The sequence below is a fragment of the Macrotis lagotis genome, chromosome X (assembly GCF_037893015.1).
Source record: "Macrotis lagotis isolate mMagLag1 chromosome X, bilby.v1.9.chrom.fasta, whole genome shotgun sequence".
Lineage (NCBI taxonomy): Eukaryota > Metazoa > Chordata > Mammalia > Peramelemorphia > Peramelidae > Macrotis > Macrotis lagotis.
Genome location: NC_133666.1, coordinates 28,683,718 through 28,710,768, shown reverse-complemented (window position 1 = coordinate 28,710,768; position 27,051 = coordinate 28,683,718). Strand labels below are relative to the sequence as shown.

At 37.2% G+C, this 27,051-nt stretch overlaps 1 protein-coding gene across 1 annotated transcript in view; it reads left to right on the top strand.

Annotated features, from left to right (window-relative positions):
* Positions 1 to 26,668, top strand: part of GPC3 (glypican 3) — an 821,180-nt gene extending 794,512 nt beyond the window's left edge. The window contains exon 8 of the mRNA XM_074201733.1: positions 26,285 to 26,668. Coding sequence (XP_074057834.1) covers positions 26,285 to 26,454 — 170 coding nt within the window. The 3' untranslated portion in view covers positions 26,455 to 26,668. The remainder of the gene's footprint in view (positions 1 to 26,284) is intronic.
* The last annotated feature ends 383 nt before the right edge of the window (positions 26,669 to 27,051 follow it).

Sequence of the window (27,051 nt, the reverse complement as noted above, 5' to 3'; positions counted from 1 at the left end):
TGCCTCCAAAGTAATGGTTGTCCTTTGACTTCCCTTCCATCTCCACCCACAGGAGCACTGTGGCATAGTGGGAATGGCACTAGAATGGGGAAACCTGGCTTCAAATTCTGGTTTCAACCATAACTGGTTCTGCAACATGGGACAAGTACTTTTCACCCTATGAGCCTCAGTTTCCTCCTCTGTAAAATGGAGTTCATCCTGCTTCCTTTTATCCTCTACTTCACAGGGTTATTGTTGGAGATATTCCCTCCTTTTAAAAACTCTTTGTATTTATTCTATTTATATTCTATGTGTTATGTGTACATTATGTGGCTATATTGTATGGATAGCTTATTAAAGGCAGAAAGACCTGAATTCATATCCTGCTTCATATCCTTAAGAGATAAGTGATCGCTTCAAGTCCAATTTATTTTTTTATATTTAATTTTATTATTTTTCAATTGACAGAGATCTATTTTCTCTCCCTCCTATGTCCAAATTTAAACAAGGGGAAAACAAAACCCTCGTAATGAATATGCATAATCAGGCAAAATGCTGCCTTTGTCCCAAAGTAAATGTCTCATTCTGCACCTCTTGTTTTTGTAAAGCAATGGGGTTAAGTGACTTGCCTAAGGTCACACAGCTAGATAATTATTAAGTGTCTGAGGCTGGATTTGAACTCGGGTCCTCCTGACTCCAGGGCCTGACTCCAATTATTGTAGAAGCTCTTCTGATTCTGCTCACTTCATACAAATCATCTCAATTTTCTATGAATTGGTCCCTTCTGTCATTGTGGGTATAATAGTATTCCATTATATTCATCCTCAGTTTCTTCATCCATAAAATGGGCATGATAATAATAGCACCTCTTTCACAGGGTTATTGTGAGGATCCAATGAGATAATGAAAGCACTTAGCAAACCTTAACCACAGAAATTCAACTCATTATTATTATACCTTAAATCAAGAGACACTGGAGTCATTTCTATGTGTAGTAAGGAAGAAGCTGGATGCTTAGGAAATTTCCAACCACAGATTCTAAGAAAAGTGACCATGGGGTTTCTCTGTCTTTTGGAGCTAGAATGGCAGCCACTTGTTAGACCCTTTATGGTACTGGCCTTATCTTCTGCTGTGATGGGAAAACAGGATTAATAAGTCTCAGGAATGGTTTGAAGACTAGAGGCTCAGAGAAGGGATGATTCTTCCTCAGACAGGACTCTCCATCTCCTGCATGCCTTTTATTCCTGTTACCCCACCATATCTAGAATGTGTTCCCTCCTCCCCTTAGCTCATCCTTTGCCCCCCATAAGTGCCTTTTTTCTGATACCACTTCTCATTTCATTTATGTGTACCTTGTACATACCTAGTTATTGACATGTTTTCTCCCCCATTAGACTATGAACTCCTTGAAGGCAAGAACTGAATTTCCTTTGTATATGAGGAGCATATAATCAATGCTTTTTGATTATTCTAAAGGGCAGGATGTGGTCATATCTGGGCTTGAGAAATATCAATTTGGCAGGTTTGTGGAAGGACTGAAGAACATAATGATCGAAGACCAATGGGAAGTTGGTCAGGAAGACCAGTAAAGAGGCTACTTCTCTAAGGGAGTGACAGAGCCTGAACTAGGATAGTGGTCCTATGCATAAAGAGAAGGGATAAACAATACCTAATGAGAAGAGCTAATATTTCTCTACCACTGTTTACCAGCTACTATACTAAGTGCTTTTCAATTATTATCTCATTTAAATTATTTTCAGTTATCTCATTTGGTCCTCATAACAACCCTGGGAGGAAGATGTTATTGTTAACCCCATATTACAGATGAGGAAACTGAGGTAGACAGAGGTTAAAAGTGATTTGCCCAGGGTCACACAGCTAGTAAATGTATGAGGTGGGATTTGAACGTAGGTCTTTCTGATTCCAGGCCTCATACTCTAATCACTGTACCACCTAGCTGATGAATAGAAGAGTTATTGTAATTAGCATCTAATTGGATACTGTGCTGTGAGAGAATCAAGAATAAAGAATTTGGGTGAATGAAAGGAGGTAGGGCCAACAGCAGAAGTCAGAAAATTAGGATAGAGGGGTGAGCTCCATATTTAATATGCCTCTGTGATATCCAACAAGCAACTGTACTAGATGACGACTAGAAAAGAGATCTGGGAGTCATCTCCACAGAGAACATACTTGAACCTATGGAAGCTGATGAGATCACCAAAAGAAAGAGTACACAGAATTTATAAAGAGACTAGTGGACAGAGACTGATATTAGTCAGAGGACAAGGCATGGATGGTAATCTAACAATCTAACAAGGGAGATGATGGACAGATAGCAGGAAGGTAGAAAACCAGGAAAGGGCAGAGCCATGAAAACCCAGGGGAAAAAAGAAGCCACAGCAAGAGTGTTGTCAAGGGCAGAAATTGCCATAGAGAAGTCAAGAAGGATGAGAACAAAGAAAAGGGTTTAGCAACTTTTACTAATCACTGGGGAGAGAGTAGGGGAAAGGAGGGCAGAGATAGTTTGATCTCAGTCAGATGGTAGAGTTGGATGCCAGATTGCAAAGGATTGATATAAAACTATAGCAAATAAATAAAAATAATAGCATTTATGTAGGACTTTAAGATTTGCAAAATGCTTTATAAATGTTATCTCATTTTATCTTTACAACCACCCTAGGAGGTAGGTGCTATTATTCTCAGTTTCCAAATGAGGAAACTGAGGCAGGATCAGAAATCAAGTCTTCCTGACTCTAAAGTCTGTGCTCTCTAAACTCCTTGAAGAAAGAGAGAGAATGATATGGGGATTTGTAATAACTGATAACAGTATCTTGAAAAAGGAAAGGGTGCTAAGTGATGGAGCACTAAAAGGGGTCTGGAAGAGATGGGGAAGAACAAAGAATGTACCTGGTCTTCCTCCTACTTTAGTGTGTTGGGTAGTCTGAGAGAACATGTACCCAATCCTTTGTTGGGGGGGATGTCTATTCAGACAGTCTGATATCCATGACTATAAGAATAGAAGGCATATGAGGAGAATAGGGCTAAAGAGAAAGGGAGTGACAGAGGGTACAATGGAAGGACAGGGATAAGGTTATGGATGTAAGTTTTCATAGAGCTTTTGACTCTGAATCTGAGGGATCTGTAGAAGAATATAAATTTATTAGGAACAGGGAAGTGGATTATTATATTCTTCTTGGTAGGTAACTGCAACTCAGCTCCTTAACCCAAGTGATTGTCTCATGTCTGTGTGTACATGCATAAGGAACTCTCTTGTATATAAGGGCAGCTCTACTACCATGGGAAAGGACAGTGACCTTGATGTCTTAAGATTATTGCATTGAAGATTGGCAGGACTCTAGACCAGGAAATTTCCTCATCTTTAACTGAGGAGCTCTTAAACTGAGGCCTAAGAGGTTAAGCTACTTGTCCAAGGTCATGGGGTGACATGTAGCGGTACCAGGATTTTAATCCAGGAGTTCTAACTCCAACTCCTGGTGAAGTACCTGGGTTAGAGTCCAATTTCCAACTCCCACTAGCTGATTGTAGGTAAAGTTGCTTCCCCTCTCCGAGTCTCAATTTTTTCATCTGTAAAATGGGAATCATAATTTCTCTACTATGTACATTACAGGGTGACTGCAGTGTCACTATATGCTGCCTCTCTATCCTACTCTCAGGAAGTTTTCCCTGGGGCTTTTCTGGATGGGAGCTTGGGCTCCTGGATGCCCAAGCAGAGCCCCAATTAGCAAAATCAGAGGTAAAGTGGTTCTTGTCTGATCAACCAAATGTGACTGGACCTCTCTTTTAGTTCTCTGTACATTTGATGTGCTTCAGTGAGGACCTTTATTCAGGTTTCTTTAGTTTCTGTATCAGGTGGGAATCCTCATTAAGAAATCCAAGCAATCTTTTTAAAATTAGAACCAAGCATTCCTTCCTACCCCATCCCAAGTGTGCTTCTAAGACCATCTATTAAAAACTGAGGGGGGGGGCAGCTAGGTGGCGCAATGGATAAAGCACCTGCCCAGGAGTCAGGAGTACCTGAGTTCAAATCCCACCTCAGACACTTAATAATTACCTAGCTGTGTGGCCTTGGGCAAGCCACTTAACCCCATTTGCCTTGCAAAATCCTAAAAAAAACCCTGAGGGTGGTTATTTTTATTTTAGCAACAGGAGATTTTTGCTCCCACTGTAGCCTGTGTCTGGGAAGCCTTCCTTCCCCCTCATCACATTCTGAATTCCTCCCCATCCTTTAAAACCCAAATCAAATGTCACCTCCTTTAGGAAGACTTATTTGAATCCACTCTTGCCTCCCTAACCCACCCTGGCCCCATGGGTAACAAACAGCCTCCTCCCCTAACCTCACAAAGCACTTTGAGTTGCCCTGTTCAGATGCATTTATCATGCCATGAAGTAGAGGATAATGATTGATCTAGGTGGTGTGTAATTCTTCTGTGAGCTCCATGAGGTCAGAGATGGCGTGAATATTAACTAAACTTTAAATCATCCTCTTCACTTAGTACAGCAGTATGCTTATGGAAGGCATTTGCAGAACTGGAACTGGCATGGATAATACCAATATCTCACCGATCTGTAGTACTTGAAGGTGACCAACATCCTTCCTTTAGACATGCTGTTAGGGTTAGTGAAGATACTAAAGCCCCCCAGAACTCCAATGCTTACACAGCTTGGAAGTGGCAGAAGTAGCACTGCAATTGTATGATTTTCCTGAAGTACAGTGCTCTGCTACATCCCACTGTCTCTCATGATGGTCATGATCCCAAGTAACTAAGTCTATCATAATTGAGTACCCTTTCAAAACCAGAGTCCTACCAAGAACAAGGAGGCATGGGGATAAGTAGGTCTTGGGCTCTAAAACTATAAGGTCTTGGATGGGTCTCAAATTCATCAAAGTGAGGTCTGTGAGGGCTTTTCTTGGAGCTCTCCAGGGTCCTAGACTGCCTCTTCTTGAAGTTTTGTATGACTCAGTAGACCAGAGGCCTGTGTCCATGTCTGACCTACTGTCTTGAACTTTGTTCTTATTTTAGACTACTATTCATACCAGCCACCTAACCCAAACTTGGTCAGGCACATTGTACCAGGACCTGTCCTTCCCATACCAGAAAACAATAATTCAGGTTCAGGGACTTCTGGTATTCTTTGTCCTCTACCGAAGGAGCTTTTCATCTAAATTTTGATCCCCATTAGCCTTCATGAAATACTGTCTTGCTGGCTAAAATGGGTCAGTGATAAGGTCCTTGTTGGTTGAGTAAAGTAGAAGACACAATTGAGAAGGAACTACATGGGGCTGAGCAAAGGGAACAATAATTCTGAACCAACTTACACAGGAAATGAAAAACAAAAGGAGAATTCCAGGTAAGATAACAAGATCAGAAGCATTTAACTCTTCCCTGACCCCTTCATTAGTCATGAAATGCTAATCAAGGCCCTCTTCCTCCAACTAAGAATAATGAGGGGGAAAACCAGAATAGAAAATGCAGAGAACAGCCTTCAGCTGAGAAGAAATTGAAGTGAAAGAGACTAGGCACACAAAGAAATTATAAATAAATTTAAAAAGAAGTAAATATCTTCTTTATCATAACACAATAAAACTGGTAATTAATACAGATCTAAATGGAGACTATGAAGTGATATATTGAATAAAGATTGGGTCAAATAACAAATCATAGAAATAATTATGTAAAGCCACATACCAACACTTTGGAGGTAAAACTGAAATAGTCCTAAAAAATCTGTCTCTGAACACCTATCAACAAAATAAGAGGATTAACTTTGCATGAATTTTTAAAGAAAAGCCAACAAATTCACTCCAAAAAGCACAAAAGAAAGAACTTATGGATATCAGAGGAGAGAGAAAAAAATTCAAAAGAAAAGGATTATAGAAATAGACAAGAGTTTTTTTTTAATTCTAACAAAACTAGCAAGCCATTGGCTAACCAGATCAAAAAAGGAGAAAAAAAAGGAATGAGGTAAATTCATCACAAAGAGGAACTAAAAATAAATGGCTGTTTATCTACAAAACTATAAAATCTTCAAGTGAAAAAAATAATAGAAATCCTAAAGAACTCAAACCCAAAACAAGAAATAAAATAAGTCATAAATGAAGTACCAAAGGGAAAAGTCTAATAGAATATACTAGTAAATTCTATCAAAAATTAAAAAAAGAGTAATTTATACTTGTACTGCAAAAATTATTCATAACAACCGAGAACAAAGATACTGGAACAAGATGCTTTTTTGAGACAAATATTGTCTTCATACCCAAACTAAGAATTCAAGTAAAAAGAAACAATAAACCAAATTCACCATTGTATATGGAGGAAAAAATTAAAATAAAATCTTATCAAAGAGACTATAGCAATATATTAAAGAAATTACTTGCTCTCACCAAGTTAGAATTATACCATGTATGCAAGGATGGTCACTATTAAGAAAACAATGTCTGAGGGGGCAGAGCCAAGATGGCAGTTTGAAGGCAGCATTTCCCAGAAACTCGTTCCCCTATAAACTCCAAAAACAGTCAAATGATGACTCTAGCCAAAATTTAGAGGGGCAGAACCCATAGAAAGACTGAATGATACATTTTCCCAGTCCAAGATGACTTAGAAGTTCCACAGGAAAGGTGTGTTTCACCAGGACTGGGGGTTGTAATAAAGCCCCAGCAACAGCTCAGCGAAAACCAGCCCAGCCCAGACCAGGGATCACCAGGAACAGCTTGAAGGGTTGGTGAGAGAACTCTGATGCACCAGAATGAGTGTGGAGTAAGGAGCACCAGGCTCAGAGCAGCCCTGTGGTAAGAACCTGCAGCGGGAATCTGGGGAAACCAGCCTGCACCTCCAGAGCAGAGCCCATAGATGGTAAGGGGGTCAGGGGAGACTGTGGAAATCTCTCTGCTGTCTCTGGGACAGGACTCTGCTTTTTGCCCATGCTCAGATCCAAGTTGCAATTTTGTCTTCCATACTAAGATGGTAGGGCCCCTACTCACAGCTTCAGGGCAGAAGGGAGTGTCTGTGGTCACCAGAGGTCTCAGTAGGGTGTCCCAAAAAATCCCCAAAGTGGGTGTCCCAATAATACTCAAAAACTCAGAAAGCATCCTAAAACCAGGCACAGGCTGGAGAAATGAGTAAACAGAGAAAAAAGAGGAACATGATTGAGAAATGTTTTGTCTATGATCCCAAGAAGAATCAAAATACTCAATCTGAAGATGAGGAAGTCCATGTTCCTGCATCTAAAGACTCCAAGAAATATGGACTCAGGTTATGACAGACCTCAAAAAAGATTTTGAAAATCAAGTAAGGGAGATAGAAGAAAAATTGGGAAAAGAAATGAGAGATGCAGGAAAAACATGAAAAAGAAGTCAGCAGCTTAGTCAAGGAGATACAAAAAAATGCTGAAGAAAATAACATGTTAAAATCCAGCAAAAGTCAAATGGATAAAACAGTTCAAAAAGTTATTGGGGGGAGAAGAATGCTTTAAAAAGCAGAATTGGCCAGATGGAAGTGGAGATAAGAAAGCTCTCTGAGGAAAACAAATCCTTCAGATGTAGAATGGAGCTAAAGGAAGCTGATGACTTTAGAAAAGCCAAGATACAATACTTCAACACTGAAAGAATGAAAAATTAGAAGAAAATGTGAAACATCTCACTGAAAAAACAACTGATCTGGAAAATAGACTAAGGAAAGATAATTTAAAAATTTTGGGGATACTTGAAATTTATGATTAGGAAAAGAACCTTGACCTCATTTTTAAAGAAATACTACAGGAAAGTTGCCCTGATATTCTAGAAGCAGAGGGTAAAATCGAAATTGAGAGAATCCACTGATCTCCCCTGGAATGAGATCCCCAAAAAAACCCAACCCCAGTAATATTATAGCCAAGTTCCAGAACTCCCAAGTCAAAGAGAAAATATTACAAGCATCCAGAAGGACACAATCCAAATATTGGGGAGCTGTAGTCAGGATCACACAGGACTTAGCAGCAAGTACATTAAGGACTCATAAGGCTTGGAATATAATGTTCTGGAAGGCAAAAGAGCTGGGAATGCAACCAAGAATCAACTACCCAGCAAAACTGAACATCATCTTCCAGGGGAAAAGATGGACATTCAATGAACCAGGGGAATTTCAAATGTTCCTGTTGAAATGACCAGAGCTGAACAGAAATTTTGACCTTCAAATACAGGACTCAGGTGAAGCATAGAGAGTGGGGGAGAAGGGTAAAATATGGGGGACTTAATGATGGTGAATTGCATGTATTCCTGCATGGAAAGATGATAATGATAATAGTCATATGAAACTTCTCATTTAATAGAGCAGGTAGAAGGAGCTTTTGTAGATGAAGCAGAGGAGAGAGCTGAATTTGAAGATATAATATATTGTAAAAATGGAGTCAGTGACTAAGAGGAAAATGCACTGGGAGTAAGAGAAAGAAGATGTAAAATAGGCTAAGATATTTAGTATAAAATATACATACATATATATATATATATATATATATATATATATATATTTTACAATGAGCTTTTTCAATGATATGGAAGGGGGAAGGTGAAGGGGAATGAGGGAACCTTCACTCTCATCAGAAATGGCTCAAAGAGGAAACAGCATACACACTCAATAGGGTATAGATATCTAGAGTAAAAAGGAGAGAAGTGGGAAGGGGGGGGGTGGGTGATAGAGGGGGGGGGTACATCATGGGAGAGAATAGTCAGATATAACACATTTTCTTTTTTACTTCTTGCAAGGGGCTGGGATTGGGTGGCCTGTCCAGGACCATGGGGCCAGGTGGCTGCTATGTCTCAGGGATGATATGTGGGCTCAGAGCCTCTTGGCCCCATGGCCAGTGATCAGTCCTCTGTGCCACTCAGCTACCCTACAGCACATTTTCCTTTTTTTAAATTAATTTTTATTAAAGATATTATTTGAGTTTTACAATTTTCCCACATTTTTACTTCCCTCCCCCTACCCCCACCCCCCACGGAAAGCAATCTGTCAGTCTTTACTTTGTTTCCATATTGTACCTTGATCCAAATTGGGTATGATGAGAGAGAAATCATATCCTTAAAGAAGAGACAAGAAGTATAAGAGGTAACAAGATCAGACAATAAGATATCTGTTTTTTTTCTAAATTAAAGGGAATAGTCCTTGAACTTTGTTCAAATTCCATATCTCCTTATCTGGATACAGATGGCACTCTTCTTTGCAGACAGCCCAAAATTGTTCCTGATTGTTGCACTGATGGAATGAGCAAGTCCTTCAAGGTTGATTATCACCCCCATGTTGCTGTTAGGGTGTACAGTGTTTTTCTAGTTCTGCTCATCTCACTCAGCATCAGTTCATGCAAATCCCTCCAGGCTTCCCTGAAACCCCGTCCCTCCTGGTTTCTAATAGAACAATAGTGTTCCATGACATACATATACAACAGTTTGCTAAGCCATTCCCCAATTGAAGGACATTTACTTGATTCCCAACCTACAGCACATTTTCAAAGAGGGACAAAGTGAAAGGAGAGATAAAATATATGGTAGTGGGGAGGAATGGATGGAGATAATTATAATCAGCAACAGCGGAAAAATATGAAAGTAACTTTTATGATGGATTATAAAGAATGTGATCCACCCAAAACAAAGCTGATGGTATCAGAACACAGACTTAAACACACTTTTTTTTCTCTTTCCTTTCCTTTATTTCTCATGAGGGTCTATATTTTTGGGGGGGAGGGGGTATTATGTTTGCTCTCAACCAAGAGTATTTTAGTAATGTATAAAATAAAAACATCACTTGTACAAAAGTATTCATAGCAGCTCTGTTCATGGTGGCAAAGAATTGGAAATTAAGTAAATGTCCTTCAATTGGGGAATGGCTTAACAAAATGTGATATATGTATGCCATGGAACACTATTGTTCTATTAGAAGCCAGGAGGGTTGGGAATTCAGGGGAGCCCAGAAAGATTTGAATAGATTGATGCTTAGCGAGATGAGCAGAAGCAGAGGAACATTGTGAACCCTAGCAGCAACATGGGGGTGATTACCAAACTTGATGGACTTGCTCATTCCATTAGTGCAACAATCAGGCACAATACTTTTTTTTTTCTTCCTTAAGGATATGATTTCTCTCTCATCGCATTCAACTTAGATCAATATATATCATTGAAACAATGTAAAGACTAACATAACAGACTGCCTTCTGTGGGGGGCAGCGGGGAAGCAAGATTAGGGAGAAAATTGTAAAAAACATTCAAAATAATAAATAATAATAGAATAAAAAAGAAAACTGTCTATAATTAATAATATTTTAAAACTTAATAATCTCAAGAAGTTAAGAAAAAAACTTTTGACAAAATAAAATATTCACTATGCTAAAAAGTCTAAAAAGCATAACCCAGGCGACCCTTCTTTTAATATGAACAAAAATATGTTTAAAGATGAAAGCTAGTATTATTTGCAAAGGTGAAACAATGGAAGCTGCCCTAATTACTGCCGTTCCTCTCCCCACAGTATTTTATATAGTTCTAGAAAATCGAATTATAAAAATTTGATAGGACACATGATCATAGCTTTAAAGCTGGAAGGAACCTTGGGGATTGCTTAGTTCACCCTCTTCAGTGTACAGATAAGGAAACAGAGGCCTAGAGAGGTAAAAATAATTTTCCTAAAATAACCCAGGTACAAGTGGAAGAGCAAAGATTCAAACCCCAGGCCTTGTTCCTGCCTGGGATCTTTCTACTACAGTAAAGAACTCTCAAGCAATTAGGTGAGAGTGTGGATACAATGCTGGGCCTATAATTGAGAAGACTGGAGTTCAAATCCAACCTGAAACACTTACTAGCTGTCTGACTTTAGGAAATTTACTTAACTTCTTTCTCAATTTCTACATCTGTAAAATGGGAATAATAAGAGTACATGCCTCCTAAGGTGGTTGTAAGGATAAAATAAGATACTTTCTAATGTACTTTGCAAAATTTAATCATTATATTCAAGCTAGGTATTATTATTAATCAAGACAATACTTTGAGGAAAGCAGTGAGATATAAAATAAATCCACAAAAATCATCTAAACTTATATATAGTACTTAAGTCTTATTGCTAAACGCAAGACACACTGAGGATGTTTATAAACACAACTACAAAATACTCTTTGTCACTGTGCCTGTGACATTCAAAAAGGTTTTACACAAAGACAATGCAGTTAGACTAAGAAGAGAAGCTGTGAACTGGGAGAAGTTTTGGTATCAAAAATTTAAGAGAAGTTTGAAAACCATGGGATTTATACAGATAGTTTTGTTTTGGTTTTCTATATGAGACCGAAAGGCATTCCCCAGCAACTCAAAAGATATTAAAAAATAGCTTTTAGAAGAAATAGAAAAAAGTTCTAAATCACTAATTAGTAAGAGTAATGTAAATAAAACTGTAATGGATACTGATTTTAAAAGTTTAAATAAAATCCTGGCAAAACCACTATACACACACACACACACACACACACACACACACACACACACACTCACATATATCTAAAAATTATTCACATGATCAAGTTGGATTTATACCAGGGATGCAAGGATGTTTGAACACTGGGTAAACAATCAGTATAATTAATATACACAGATGTGTTGATTTCTATGTAAGACTCAAAACCATTCTCCAGTAGGTCAAAAGATATAAACAAACAGCTTTTAGATGAAGAAATGAAAAAGAAAATGTTCCATATCGCTAATAGTAAAAGAAATGCAAATGAAACATCTCTAATGAATATGGATTTGAAATTTTTAAATAAAATCTTGGCAAAAACACTATAGAAATATATCCAAAAAATTACTCACTATGATCAAATTTATACTTGGGATTTATATGAGGGAATCAAGGATGTTGGAACATTAGGAAAACAACCAATATCACTAATCTTCTTAAAAAATAAAAAACATCCAAAATCACATGATTAAATCAATAGGTGCCAAAAGGTTTTTGAAAAAGTTCAACCTTCGTTTATACTAAAAACCCTATAAAACATAGGCAATAGTAAGGAAATTTTTTTAATATGATTAAAAAAATCTGAACCTGAAAGCTAGCATTCTATACAAAAGGAGAAACATTATGTTTTCCAATGAATACGCAAATAAAGCAGGGCTTCCCCCTCCTTTGCCTTCTGTTATCTGATATGATTCTTCTTTTTTTAGAAAGATTTTACTTATTTTGAGTTGTACAATTTTTCCCCCATTCTTGCTTCCCACCCCCCCACAGAAGGCAGTCTGTTAGTGTTTACATTGTTTCCATGTTATACATTAATCTCAGTTGAATGTGATGACAGAGAAATCATATCCTTAAGGAAGAAAAATAAAGTATGAGATAGTAAAATGGCATAAAAAGATAACTTTTTTTTCTAATTTGAAGGTAATAGACTTTGGGTTTTGTACAAAGTCCATAATTCTTTCTCATACATATGGTATGCTCCATTGCAGATAGCCCAGATTTGTCCTTGGTTGTTGCACTGATGGCATGAGCAAGTCCATCAAGGGTTGATCATTACCCTCATGTTGCTGTTAGGGTGTACAATGTTCTTGTTTCTGGTCATCTTGCTCAGCATCAGTTCATGCAAATCCTTCCAGACTTCTCTGAATTCCCATCCCTCCTGGTTTCCAATAGAAAAATAGTGTTCCATAACAAACACATACCTCAATTTGCTCAGCCATTCCCCAATTGATGGACATTCACTCAATTTCCAATTCTTTGCCACCACAAACAGAGCTGCTATGAATATTTTTGTACAAGTGATATTTTTACCCTTTTTCATGATCTCTTCAGGGTATAGAGCCAGTAGTGGTGTTGCTGGGTCAAAGGGTATGCACATTTTTGTTGCCCTTTAGGCATAATCCCAAATTGCTCTCCAGAAAGGTTGGATGAGTTCCCAGCTCCACCAACAATGTATTAGTGTCCCAGATTTCCCATATCCTTTCCAACATTGATCATTGCCCTTTCTGGTCATATTGGCCAATCTGAGACGTGTCAGGTGGTATATCTGATATGATTCTAAAAATGCTAATAACCACACTAATACAGGGGGAAAAGAAGTTAAATAAAAATATTAAAAACATGTAAGAGATTAAGCTATCCCTATTTTCTGATGACATGATGCTTTACTTGTTTATTTGCTGATTTTTTTAGATTTTCTAATGGAGTCAGTTATTAGCTTCAGTAAAGTAATAGGATATAAAACAAACCCACAAAAATGATCAACCTTTCTGTCAAGCAATAACAAAAGGAGATGGTAAAAAGGAAAATGACATTAAAAATAGCTTCAAGGGGCAGGAAGGTGGCATAGTGGATAGAGCACCAGCCCTGGAGTCAGGAGTACCTGAGTTCAAATCCGGCCTCAGACACTTAATAATTACCTAGCTGTGTGGCCTTGGGCAAGCCACTTAACCCCATTGCCTTGCAAAACTTTAAAAAAGAAATAGCTTCAAAATCCATAAAACTTCTAGGAGTCAATTTATCAAGGCACACATGACTACAAATAGCTAGCATTTATAGAGGACTATGTGGTGGTGCTGCAGTGGATAGAGCTTTGGATCTTAAGTCCGTAAGACCTGAGTTCAAACCTGGCCTCAGACACTTCCTAATACATCTTAGCTGTATGACCCTGGACAATTCACTTCACCCTGCTTGCCTCAGTTTTCTGCGCTGTAAAATGAGCTGAAGAAGGAAATGAGAAATCCACCAGTGTCTCTGCCAAGAAAACTCCAAATGGGGTGACAATGGATTCAATACAACTGAAAAGTAACTGAACATTAAAGAATGCATTTTCTCATTTGGAGCTCACAATAATTAAATTAATTATTAAATATTTTTTATTATTATCTCTGTTTTAGTTTTGCAATTGAGATAATTAAAGCAAAAAGAAGTGACTTCCTTAGGGTCACATAGCTAGTGACAGCATTCAAACTCAGGTCTTTCTGATTCCAATCAATCAGTAATCTCTGTTAATCAATCAAAAAAACATTTATTAAGCTCTTGCTATATTCTAGACACTGTACTAAGTAGTGAGGATACAAAAAGAGTTAAAAATAGTCTCTGCCATCAAAGAGTTCACAATCTAATAGTGGAGACAGCATGCAAATAAATATGAATACAGGGTAGCTAGGAGGCACAGTGGATAGATAGGTGGCCCAAGTGGCCTTGGGCAAGCCACTTAACCCCATTTGCCTTGAAAAACTAAAAAAAAAATATGAATACAAATAAACAAGCTGTATACATGGTAAATAAGAAATAATTAACAGAAGGAGAGTTGTATAATTAAGAGGGGGTTAGGAAAGGCTTGCTGAAAAGATGGGATTTTAGTTAGAAAAGGAACTTACAGAAGCCAGTTGATGAAGGTAAGAAGGGAGAGCATTCCAGAAATGGGGGGCAGCCTGAGAAAATATGCAAAACCAAAGAGACAAGAGTATGATTTGGGTTTTTTTTTGTGGAAGTCAGGAGAGCAGTAGCAGGGGACAGGGAGTAAGGTGTAAAAAATCTGGAAAAGTAGGAGGAGGGTATGTCAAGAAAGGCTTTGAATGCAGAACAGTTTCATAGTTGATCCTACAGGTAATAGAGAGTTACTGGAGTTTATTGAATAGGAGAAGTGACATGGTCAGACCTGAACTATAGGAAAATCACATCCGTGGCTAAATGGAGGGTGGATTGGAGTGGGGAGAGATCTGAGAGAAGCAAATCACCCATCAAAATATTGTCATAGTCCAGGTGAGAGGTGATGAGAGCCTGGGGACAATGTCAGAGGAGAAAAATGCATGTTTGAAAGATGATGCAAGTGACATCAACAGGATGTGTTGCTTTGTCAACAGATTGAATATAGGATATATGAGATAGGAAGGAATCAAGAAATGAACTTGAGGGACTGAGAGGATACCTCTCCGTAGTAATAGAGAAGGTAGAGCAGGGGAAAGTTTAGAAAGGAAGCTAATAATTTCTGTTTTGGATATGTTGAGTTTTAGATGTGTACTGGACATCCAGTTCAAGATGTCTAAAAGGCACTTGAAAATATGAGACTGGAGGTCAGCAGACAGATTGGAGCAGGAAATTTAGTTTTAACGATCATTAGCATAGAGATGGTGATTAATTCCATGGAGCTGATGAAATCATAAAGTGAAGTAGTATGGAGGGAGAAAAGAAGAGGGGCCCAGGAGAGAACCCTGAGGGACCTTCAGATAGAGTGTACTCTGGAAGGGAATTCAGCAAAGGAGATTGAAAAGGAGCATATTCAGTATTACAATGAATATTATATAGAGCTTGCAAAAATAATAACAAATTCAAATCAACAAAAAAAGGCACAAAGATAGCCCCTCTGCCAAGGGAGTGTGCTTTCTAATGGAAAAACAATATGTAAACAACTAGGGAGACACAATGTTTTCCCATACATAAATGTATAGGGTAGAAGTAGACAATCCTAATTCTATGGTGGAAACCTCTTACACCTCATACAACATTTAGCTGAAAATGTATATGCTTCCTAAATATTAAAGATCATTTCTATGTTTTGCATGGTTATAAATATAGAGCCTATATCAGATTGTTTTCAGTAGGGGGAGGGAAGAAAAATTGTTAAACTCAAAACCTTGCAAAAAAAGATTGGTAAAAACTACCATTGCATGTAGTTGAAAAAACAAATAAAATATTTAAATTTTAAAAAATATTAAAGATCATCTTAAAAAATGAAGAGAATAAGAAGAGGCACCTTTCATAACTCTGGCTAGGGATGGTCATTGGGAAGACAATTATTAGCCAAAAAAATGAGAGAAGTAATCAGAATTGATTGAAAAAAAAAACCTTAGCAGAAAATAGCTCTAAGGGTCCAATATTTGCAATAGGAGTAAATGATCCAGCAGACTTTTACTTCTTCTTTGTAGATGGGGTATTCACACAAACATCTGAAAAGTTAGGAAAAGAAGTCTTAAAGACCAAGACTATGTGAAAGATTGCACAAACTGAACTAACACCAATGACAGGCAGCATTTCTATTCATCTTTAGGGCTTGCCAAGGACTTTGCCATCTCATTGGATCCTCACAACCACTGTGGAAGGCAGGTGTTATTATAACCCCTATTTTACAAATAAGGAAAGTTAAACAGAGAAGGTCAAACAATTAGTAACCCAGAAAGAATTTGAACTCAAATAGTTTTTTTTTACTTTTTTAATTGTTCTTTGAATTTTACAAATTTTCCCCCAATTTCCCCTCTCTCCCCGCCAAAGAAGGCAGTCTGATAGTCTTTACATTGTTTCCATGCTATACATTGATCAAAATTGATGTGTCAAGAGAGAAATCATAGCCTTAAGGAAAAAAATAAAATATAAGAGATAACAAAATTAAATAGATATCTTTTTTTTTAATTAAAAGTCTTGAGTCTTTGTTTAAACTCCACAGTTCTTTCTCTGGATACAGATGGTATTCTCGATCACAGATACCCTATAATTGTCCCTGATTGTTGCACTGATGGAATGAGCAAGTCCATCAAGGATGATCATCACCCTCATGTTGCTGTTAAGGTGTACAATCTTCTTGTTTCTGGTCATCTTGCTCAGCATCAGTTCATACAAATCCTTCCAAGCTTCTCTGAATTCCCATCCCTCCTGGTTTCCAATAGAACAATAGTGTTCCATAACAAACAAATACCACAATTTGCTCAGCTATTCCCCAATTGATGGACATTCACTCAATTTCCAATTCTTTGCCACAACAAACAGGGCTGCTATGAATATTTTTGTACAAGTGATGTTTTTACCCTTTTTCATCATCTCTTCAGGGTATAGAGCCAGTAGTGGTGTTGCTGAAAAGGGTATGCACATTTTTATTTCCCTTTGGGTGTAATTCCAAATTGCTCTTCAGAAAGGTTGGATGAGTTCACAGCTCCACCAACAATGCATTGGTGTCCCAGATTTCCCACATCCCTTCCAACATTGATCATTGTCCTTTCTGGTCATATTGGTCAGTCTGAGAGGTGTGAGGTACCTCAGAGATGCTTTAATTTGCATTTCTCTAATCAGCAATGATTTAGAACAATTTTTCATATGACGTGAATTGCTTTGATTACCTCATCTGTAAATTACCTCTGCATATCCTTTGACCATTTGTCAATTGGGGAATGGTTTGTGTTTTTTATAAATTTGACTCAGTTCTCTATATATTTTAGAAATGAGTCCTTTGTAAGAAATACTATGAACTCAAATCTTTTTGAATCTAGGTCAGACTCCTTCTCCACTGGGTCACCAGCTACCTCTAAATCAAAACAACTCAGATTTCATTCTACATTCAGCAAACAGACAAATATGTTTGGGAAATTGTGGAAAAAGACATGCTAATATATACTATTAGTGGAGTTTCAAATTGGTCCAAGCATTCTAGAAGGCAATTTGAAATGGAGCAATTCATTGAGACCAAAACATCAATACCTTCTGATCCAGAGATCCCACTGATAAGTAGGCTACACCACAATAAGTGTATCCCAAGGTATATATATCAAGAGACTCAAAGATAGAAAGGTCCGATACACCAAACTAGTCATGAAATTCTAGCAATTTTGCAATAAATAATTGGAAACAAAATCTATGCCCCTAAACTGAAGAATATCTCAAGTTTTGTTATATGAATGTAATAAAACTTTATTGCACCACATGAAATGATGAATATGAACAATACAGAGAAGCATGGGAAGGTGTATAAACTTGTGCAAAAAAGAAGTAAGCAAAAACAAGAAAACAATATGCATAATGACTACCACTATACTAACTGTTGACAATAACACAAAAAGCCAAACTGAGTGCTAGGTAATCATAATGAATAAGGTTGGACATTCCTCACCTCCCAAAATGAGAATATATCTCCCTTCTTTGCAGAGGTGGAAGAATATGGGTGTGGAACATAGTCAGGCTCATTTGTTCTGTTGAATTTTATTAAATTGATATGTTTTCTTCTTTTATATTTTTTAAGGAATGGATCTCTATGTGGGAAAAGACATATTTAATAAAAATATTTAAATAGCTTACAAATCAACAAGTATGATCCAAAATTTTAGCAGACAATATTGGAAAGATTGTGGAAAGAAACTGGTCCATCCGTTTTTTTATTTTTAGTTTTTTTTAGTTTTTTGCAAGGCAAATGGGGTTAAGTGGCTTGCCCAAGGCCACACAGCTAGGTAATTATTAAGTGTCTAAGACAAGATTTGAACTCAGGTACTCCTGACTTCAGGGCCAGTGCTTTAGCCACTGCGCTACCTAGCCGCCCGCATGGTCCATCCATTTTTAAAAAACAATTTGCCATTATATAGGGAGAAAGTCACTATTACTCTTCATAACCTTTGACCCCCCCCAGGGGGCCCACTCCTGGGCATAAATCCCCAGGGCAAAGAAAGACAGGTTCATTAAAGACAAAAATACAGACAAAACACTAACAATGGAAGGAAAAAAAGACTGAGAACAAAATGGGTGCCCATTCACTGGGAATGTTATTTTGTTAAATGAAATAAGAAATAAAAGAAATTTAGAGGAACCCTTCAAGACTTAGCTGAAGTGATAGAGGCAAAATTGCAGAACCAGAAAGAGCAATGCATACCATCACTCTAATGACATAAATGATCATAGAAAAGGGAAAGCTATTAGAAATTCTAATGAACAATATTCTTCTCAAAGAACCAACAATGAAACATACTTCCTTCTTCTCTTTTCCTTTTATTAGTGGCTGCTAGATCTATGTGATTCTGACTGTGGCTCCTCAGTACTTGATTTTTTTGGTCTTGTAGTAATATTTTTTCCTTTGACCTAGAAGCTCTGGACTTTGGCTGTATTTTTCTTGGGAGTTTTTATTTGGCATTTCTTTCAGGAGTTGATCAAGCCTATTGTTTCTATTTTCATTTTGCCCTCTGATTCTAAGAGATCCAGACAATTTTATTTTAAAATTTCTTGAAAAATGACAAGTCTCTTGGTTTTGGTCATAGCTTTATGATAATCCAAGGATTTTTAAATTATCTCTTCTTGATCTATTTTCCAGGTCAATTGTTTTTGCTATGAGTTATTTTTCTTCTTTTAAGAATTTTGCCTTTATTTTATTACATCTTGTTATTTTGTGAAGTTATTTATTTCTATTTAGTCCAGTCTAATTTTCAGGGAGAGTTTTGCTTGGTCAAGCTTTTGTACCTCTTATGTCAAGCTCTTAATTCTACTTTCAATTCTTTTCTCCACAGACCTCATTTCTTTTCTAGCTCTTTCCATTAGGCTTCTCTTTTCATTTATAAAATCATTTTTAGCTATTCTAAAAGAAGAACTTCTGGGAATTCTAGTTGAATTTGTGACAAAGCTATTTTTTTCCCTTTGACACTTTGCTGGTACATGTTTTGTTGCCATTCTCTTCTTGCTCTGTTTCTTGGGTGTCTGTCACTATAATAACTATTGTGGGTCTTTTGTTTGTTTGCTTATTCTTCCAGCCTTACTTTCTTACTCTGTACCTACTGCTTCCTTCTGTGCTTGCTCCACAATCAATACACAGCCTAGAACCTGTGTACCACCACTCTTAGGTGTGGGTCCTCTCCTCTGATACAGCACTGAGTACTAACAAAAGTGCCTATATTGTCAACTATTCTTGCTCCTTGCAAAAGGTTATGTGCCAAACCTGAGACCTCTTCTTTCTTTGATGCACAGCCCCAGAGAATGCACCTGGCTATACTCAGTCCTCAGTATCAACAGACCTCTCTTTGCCAAACTGGCCTAGAGATATGACAATTAGATTTTCTTCTTAGATTTCCTGATTATGACGTCGTCTGATTCATTTTATAGTTCTTTGGAATAGTTGTGGGGAAGAGTTTTGTTTTACTTCTTCCTGCTGTTCTGTCATTTTGACTTGGCTTCACCTTCTTCCTTTATTCCTTCCTTTCTCCTTTTCTTCTCTTATTTGTGGGTGCTCTGCCCAAAGACCTGGTAAGATTTCTTGGTTTTACAGGCCCCAAATCATTCTGGCTCTCATTCATTGATCAACAATGGGTCTCAGGCTAAGCCTTCTTGGGCATTGTTTGGGCCCAGAAAAGTTCAGATTGAATTCAAATGGAAATTGTTTCTGTTTTGGCCAGAAACCCTGAGTGGTGCTTCAGTTAAACTGACTTGGGAAAGATCCAGCTTTAAAAAGCCAAGTTCTCCCACTGCATCCAGGGCCATATCCAGTTGTCCTGATTCCTATCTGGTCACTGGATCCAGATGATTCAGGAGGAGAAAGTGCGACTGGTGACTTAGCACAACCCACCTCACTCAAATCCAATTCATGAGCCTGTCATAGCATCACCCACCTAATGTCATGGTCTTAGTCAAGAATGAGGACAAAAAACAACAACCTCCTTCCTTTCTGTAGAGGTCTAAGGCCTTTAGAATGTGGTAAATACCTTGAGATAAGATTGCTGTGTTAGTTGGTTTTGCTTAAATTATTTTCTTTCTTAGGCAGCCAGGTGGTAGAGTGGATTGTGTCAGGTCAGGAGTAAGAAAGACCCAAGTTCTAATTCAGCCCCTAACATGTGTGATCCTGGGCAAGTCACTTAATCTCTATCTGCTTCCTCCTCTGTAAAATGGGAATAATAGTAACACCTTCTTCCTAGGGCTGTTGTGAGGTTCAAATGAGGTATTAATTGTAAAGCACTTAGCACAGTCACTGTGATACATAGTAAACCCTATATGAATATTAGCTATTAAAGTGATCCAAATAATAGTGTCATTAAGGCAAATGACTAGTAGAAAAATAAAAGACTTTAATGTTTTAAAATATAAAAAACAGAAATAGAATAGAAAATTAAATAACTATTAACATAAAGGGCTGGTTTACATCATTGTGGAAAATATATTGACTTTAATGCAGGCTGAAGACAACAATGAAAATGAAAATTAGAGCCAAATTTCCCTTAACAAATATGGACGCAGACATAGCAATTAAAACACATACCAGTGGTATGCAGCAACTTATTAAATAAATTATCATGACTGAGCAGGGATTATATTTTTGGCGATAGGATTTGGGATCGCCAATTGAAGATAGAAATTGAGGGATACTGAAAGATGAAGGAATTCATGTGCTCCCTGACATTTTAAAACTGCTCAGGATTTTATTACAAATTATTACAAAGAAAACAGGTTAAAACTAGAAAAGCAGTGAGCACTTTGAGGATAGGCTAGGAAAAGTTTGAGTGAGAGTGTGAAAGAGAGAGTGTGAGAGAGAGTACAAGAGAGAGAACAAGAGAAAGTGAGAAAGAGAGAGAATGAGAGAGAGAGAGAGAGAGAGAGAGAGAGAGAGAGAGAGAGAGAGAGCGCGCAAGAGCAAGAGAGAGTGAGAGCGAGAGAGCGCCTTGGCCCCAAGGCATGGGCGCCCACCAGGGCCTAGCATGGGAGCACGTGGCCTTGGTAGGAAAGAGAAATGCAAACATCCTGCAGGGTGGTAGAGTCAAGAAGAAGCAAGAAGGGATAGTGTTTCCTCTTAAATACACTTCTCTTGGGGAGTGGTCTAACCAGGTATTCTCCAATGGGAAGCAATGTACTGGTCCTTCCTGTCCCAAGGTACATGATCTCTAAGTTTAACATGGCATTTTCTATCATGGCAAGTCAAGATACAAACAACAGGGGTCAAGGGGAGACAGGATACAATCAACAGGGGTCAGTTTACATCTCAGGAGCAAACAGCCATCCACAATTAACAAAATTTAACAGCATAAAATATTACAGCATTTGTTTCTAATTAAATATCTATGTTAATATCTATATTAAATTTTCTATATTCATAATTCAATGCATCAATATCAAGCATGCAAATGCTTGATCAACATCAAAGAAATTAAATTTAAAAATAACAACACAATAAAAAACTAAAAAAAATCAACAGACAAGAACCAGTATAATATGAAATGGAGAAATGTTAGAAACATTGTTACTGAAAATAGACACAAAGCAAGGACCCATGAAACTCTTGCTGCTTTTATTTGACAAAGACATTGGAAATTCTTACCACCTCAATGAGATAAGAAAAAGAAAAGGGGAGGCATTAATATTGGAAGTTAGGTCAAGATATTATTGCAGAGAACAATTAATATAGAAAATTCAACTGCATGAAATTAGAAGAGAAATAAAATGAGTGCAGAACAGTGATAGTATTCAAAATTAACCATCCTCATACCTATTTACTTCAAATAAAAACAAGAAAATGTAATTAAAAGAAAGAAAATACCCAAACTATTAAATATTTGTGAAATAACCTGACTTGCCCAAGGTCACACAGCTAGGTAATTACTAAGCGTCTGAGGCTAGATTGGAACTCAGGTCCTTCCTGACTCCAGGGCCAGTACTCTATCCACTGAGGCACCTAACTGCCCTAGGTTATTCAATTTTTATGCAATATAGCAAAAATGACAATACTCCCCAAATTAATGAATACAACCGGCTTGATAAAAACAATATCTTTGTGGAATTAGGAAAAAAAAAACAAGCAGTCAAGATTATTAAGGTATATGCTAAAGAGAAAAGTTGATAAACATGGTCTTATATTCCTAGACTTCTAAATAGCTCATTAAATAATTATAAATATCTGATATAAATCAAAACATAAACAGATCAGTGAAACAGAATAGATATACCAAATACGTAGCAAAAATTTGTGAGCAGTAACCCTATACAAAGTAAAAACCTAGGAAAGGTTTCATTATTTAACAAATCTATATGGAAAAATTGATTTGTTGTTATGTGGGAAAGGAATTAGAAACCACATCTTATGCACAAAAGCCCAAGAAATTCCAACTAGATGAGAAATCTAAGAAGAAGAAAACAACATGGAATAAAAGTATTTCTCAATTGTGAGAGGAATTTTTTTTAATTCAACAACTCAGAAAATACTAGGAAACGATTGGAAGAATTACACAATACTTATGGCAAATACAGAAGATAAATTCAATTCCATTTAATGTAACAACTATATTTATATTTACTAAGTGCCTATTATATACAACATACTTTGCAAAGATAGGAGGGGATGTAGTATTTCAGATATGCCTATGCAAAGGCCATGACTCAGAAGAGAAAATATTGTACTCAAAGAATATCAAGTACATAAGTTTGGCTGAAACAGAGTTTGCATTCATTCTAGAGAGAATAGGGAACCATTGACACTGCTGGAGCAGAGGAAAGACACAGTCATACTTTAAGTGATATTTTTAAGGGTATCTTTTTGCCCAAAGACATTAGCTTTGGGGATAAGAACTCACTATTCAGGGCAGCTAGGTGGTACAGGAGATAGAGCACTGGCCCTGGAATTAGGAGGACCCGAGTTCAAATCTAGCCTCAGACGCTTAATAATTTCCTAGCCGTATGACCTTGGGCAAGTCACTTAACCCCACTGCCTTGCAAAAAAACAAAAACAAACAACTCCTTATTTGACAAAAACTGTTGGAAAAGCAGAAAAAGAGTATAGTAAAAACTGCATAGATTCACATCTCATACCCTATACCAAAATAAAGTCAAAATGGGTACAGGATTTAGACATAAAGGGAAATACCATAGATCATTTAACAGATCAAGAAATACTCTATTGAGTCTATGGAAAAGGGAAAAATTTATGGCCAAACAAGAAATAAAGTACATTATAAAATACAAAATGAATGATTTTGACTATATTAAATATAAAAGGTTTTGTACCAATAAAACCAATACTGCCAAGATTAGAAGAAAAACAGAAAGCTGGGAAACAATTTTTATAGATAAGAGTTCTGATAAAGGACTCATTTCTAAAATATATAGAGAATTGAATCAAATTTATAGGGTTACAAATCATTCCCCAATTGATAAATGGTAAAAAGATATGAACAGACAATTTTCAAATGTGGAAATTAAAGCTTTATATCAGAACTGTCTAAAATGCAGCCCATAGTGTGATTTTATACAGGTCCTCTATGGGTTTACTAAATATTTTGGTAAACGAAGCTAGGCTATCAGAGAGCTCTCATGAAAATGGCAAATCAAAATATATTGTCTGTTGTTTCAATAAACACTTTTGAAAAATAAAGTTAGACAGCCCTACTATATATAATCATATGAAAAATAATCCAAATCATTATTAATTAGAAAAATGCAAATGAAAACTATGAGGTACCACCTCTCACCTATCAGATTGGCTAAGATGACAAATAGAGAAATGATTAATGTTGGAGAGGTTATGGGAAGATTGGGATATCAATGAACTCTTGGTAGAGTTGTGAATTGATCCAAGCATTCTGGAGAGCAATCATAAAAAATGTGAAAAGTCCCACATGTTCCAAGATATTTGAAGCAGTTTTGTAGTAACAAAGAATTGGAAATTGAGGGATGCTCCTCAATTAGGAAATGACTGAACAAGTTATGGTATAATGAATGTAATGGAGTACTGTTGTTCTATAAGAAACCATGAATAGTTGGACTAAAGAAAGAATTACAGGAAATGATGCTGAGGGAAAGGAGCAGAAGCAAGAGAACACTATACACATTAATTCACAACAACATTAAGAGTTGATCAGCATTGATGGATGTAGCTCCTCTCAGCATTTCAGAAAGCTAGGAGAACCCTAGGAGACTTGTTATGGACAATGCCATTCATATCCAGCCAAAAAACAAACAAAAAAAAACTAAACCACAGAATCTGAATGAATACTATGTAACTTTTTAAAAATTTCTCTGAGGGGATGGGGGGAGGAAGGGAAGGGAGGATGGAAGAAAATTATGTAACTTATAAATATGCAAGTGGATGAATGTTGAAAACTTTCAAAACCTGTAATTGGAAAAATAAAATGTTAATAGAGAATTAATTTTTTAAAAAAGAATATCTTTTTGGCAACTGTGGAGGTCATAGGGGTCAAGAGAGAAACTGGAAGCAAGGAAACCAAGGTAAGGAAGGGGTAAATGAGGGACTAAATCAGGGTAGTGACTGCGTAAGGAGAGAGATGAAATAGATGTTGTGGCAATAGAACTGACAACTTTTGGCAACATCATAAACATCAAATTGACAAAAATAAGTAAGAACAAATTAGGGGAAATTAGGAGAAATGGGTACACTAATTCACTGCTCCTGATATTAGAAACTTAGGTTCTTCTTCAAAAAGATTCTCCATCAGTATGCAGAAAGAAATTACAAAACATAGTCATATTCTTTTACAACATGATTAATATGGATCTCTGTTATGATGAAAAAGGGTAAAAGCATCACTTGTACACAAATATTCATAGCAGCCCTGTTTGTGGTGGCAAAGAATTGGAAATTAAGTAAATGTCCTTCAGTTGGGGAATGGCTTAACAAACTGTGGTATATGTATGTCATGGAACACTATTGTTCTATTAGAAACCAGGAGGGATGGGAATTCAGGGAAGCCTGGAGGGATTTGCATGAACTGATGCTGAGTGAGATGAGTAGAACTAGAAGAACATTGTACACCCTAACAGCAACATGGGGGCAATAATCAACCTTGATGGACTTACTCATTCCATCAGTGCAACAATCGAGGACAATTTGGGGCTATCTGCAATGGAGAATACCATCTGTATCCAGAGAAAGAACTGGGGAATTTGAACAAAGACCAAGGACTATTATCTTTAATTTAGGAAAAAACCCTGATATCTTATTGTCTGATCTTGCTATCTCTTATACTTTATGTTTCTTCCTTAAGGATATGAATTCTCTCTCATCACACTCAATTTGGATCAATCTATACCATGGAAACAAAGTAAAGACTGGCAAATTGCCTTCTGTGGGGGGTGGGAGGAGGGAAGCAAGATTAGGGGAAAAATTGTAAAACTCAAAATAAATAAAATCTTTTAAAAAATAAAACATAAAATGTTTAGCATAGTTATAGATAGATCTTAGATTATTTTCTGTCGGGGGAGCGGGAAGGAAGGGAGGAAGGAAGAAAAATGTAAAACTCAAAACCTTGCAAAAAAATCAAACCATAATCATACCCACTGACATGACAATTCCATTGTTGGGAATATACTCTGAAAGTGTCCTACGAAAAAGAAAAAATGAAGTTATTTATTCTACATTTTATAGCAGCATTATATATTATTTGGGGAGGGGGCATAAATGCCCAACCATCAGGGGGATAGTTAAATTATGGAATGTTGATGTAATTTCTCAAGTATGGGGGATATAAGGAAATAATGGAAAGACCTTTATGAAAATAATGAGCATTTTTCAAAATCAGGACTGGAATCCATACCCTGGATCTGATGCCACTGCTAACCCTGGATTCCTTCCTTTATCTTTGCAGAACTGGCTTATGATCTGGAAGTGGATGAAGCCCCTTTGAACAAGCAACTTCTGAACCAGCAAAGCAAAGAAGGCAATAGTGTGAAAAGCCTTGGGTCAGGGAATTCCTTGCTGGGGCTACTGGCTGGTGTCTTGCTTTATGTGCTGTGTTTCTTTGTGTTGGTGCACTGACTTAGCAGTGCAAGCCCAGAACCTCCCGGGTACCCCTCTCTTTGTGATGTCCCTTTGCAAAGGCAAACTCCTGGGGAACTATCTCTTCTGTCCTGTTCGATTTTGTCCTGTCTTGTTTGTCTCTTGTCTGTCTCTTTCCAAATAGTAAATGGAGGAGAGATGATGTGCTATGTTTTGTAAAATAAAATGGTCTCTTTGCAAGGATGGTGAACATTAGTGGACGTCTCAGTGCCATCATTCTACAAAGAACATCACTTCAAGCTATAGTCTGAGGGAACAAAGACTCAGTGGCCTACAGACCTTTTCTCTCTGAAAGGTATGCATGTGTCAAGGTGGGGAATGTCTGTAAACATCATGAACTGTCAAGCCCAAACGTGTTGCATATTTTAAAACCTGCTGGAGGGTGGTAGCCACAGGGGTTGCTCTGTTTATAGATTCTCAGTTCTCTCCCCAGGACAATGGATGGAGACTCCAAAAGCTGATATTGGGTCCCCATAAGTGAGGACCTCCACTGTGGCAGGCCTAGGGTAATCTGCAAAGAGTGGGAAGGAAGGGTCAGGACTTGGATGGGGGTGGGGATAGTAACTATATAGTGTG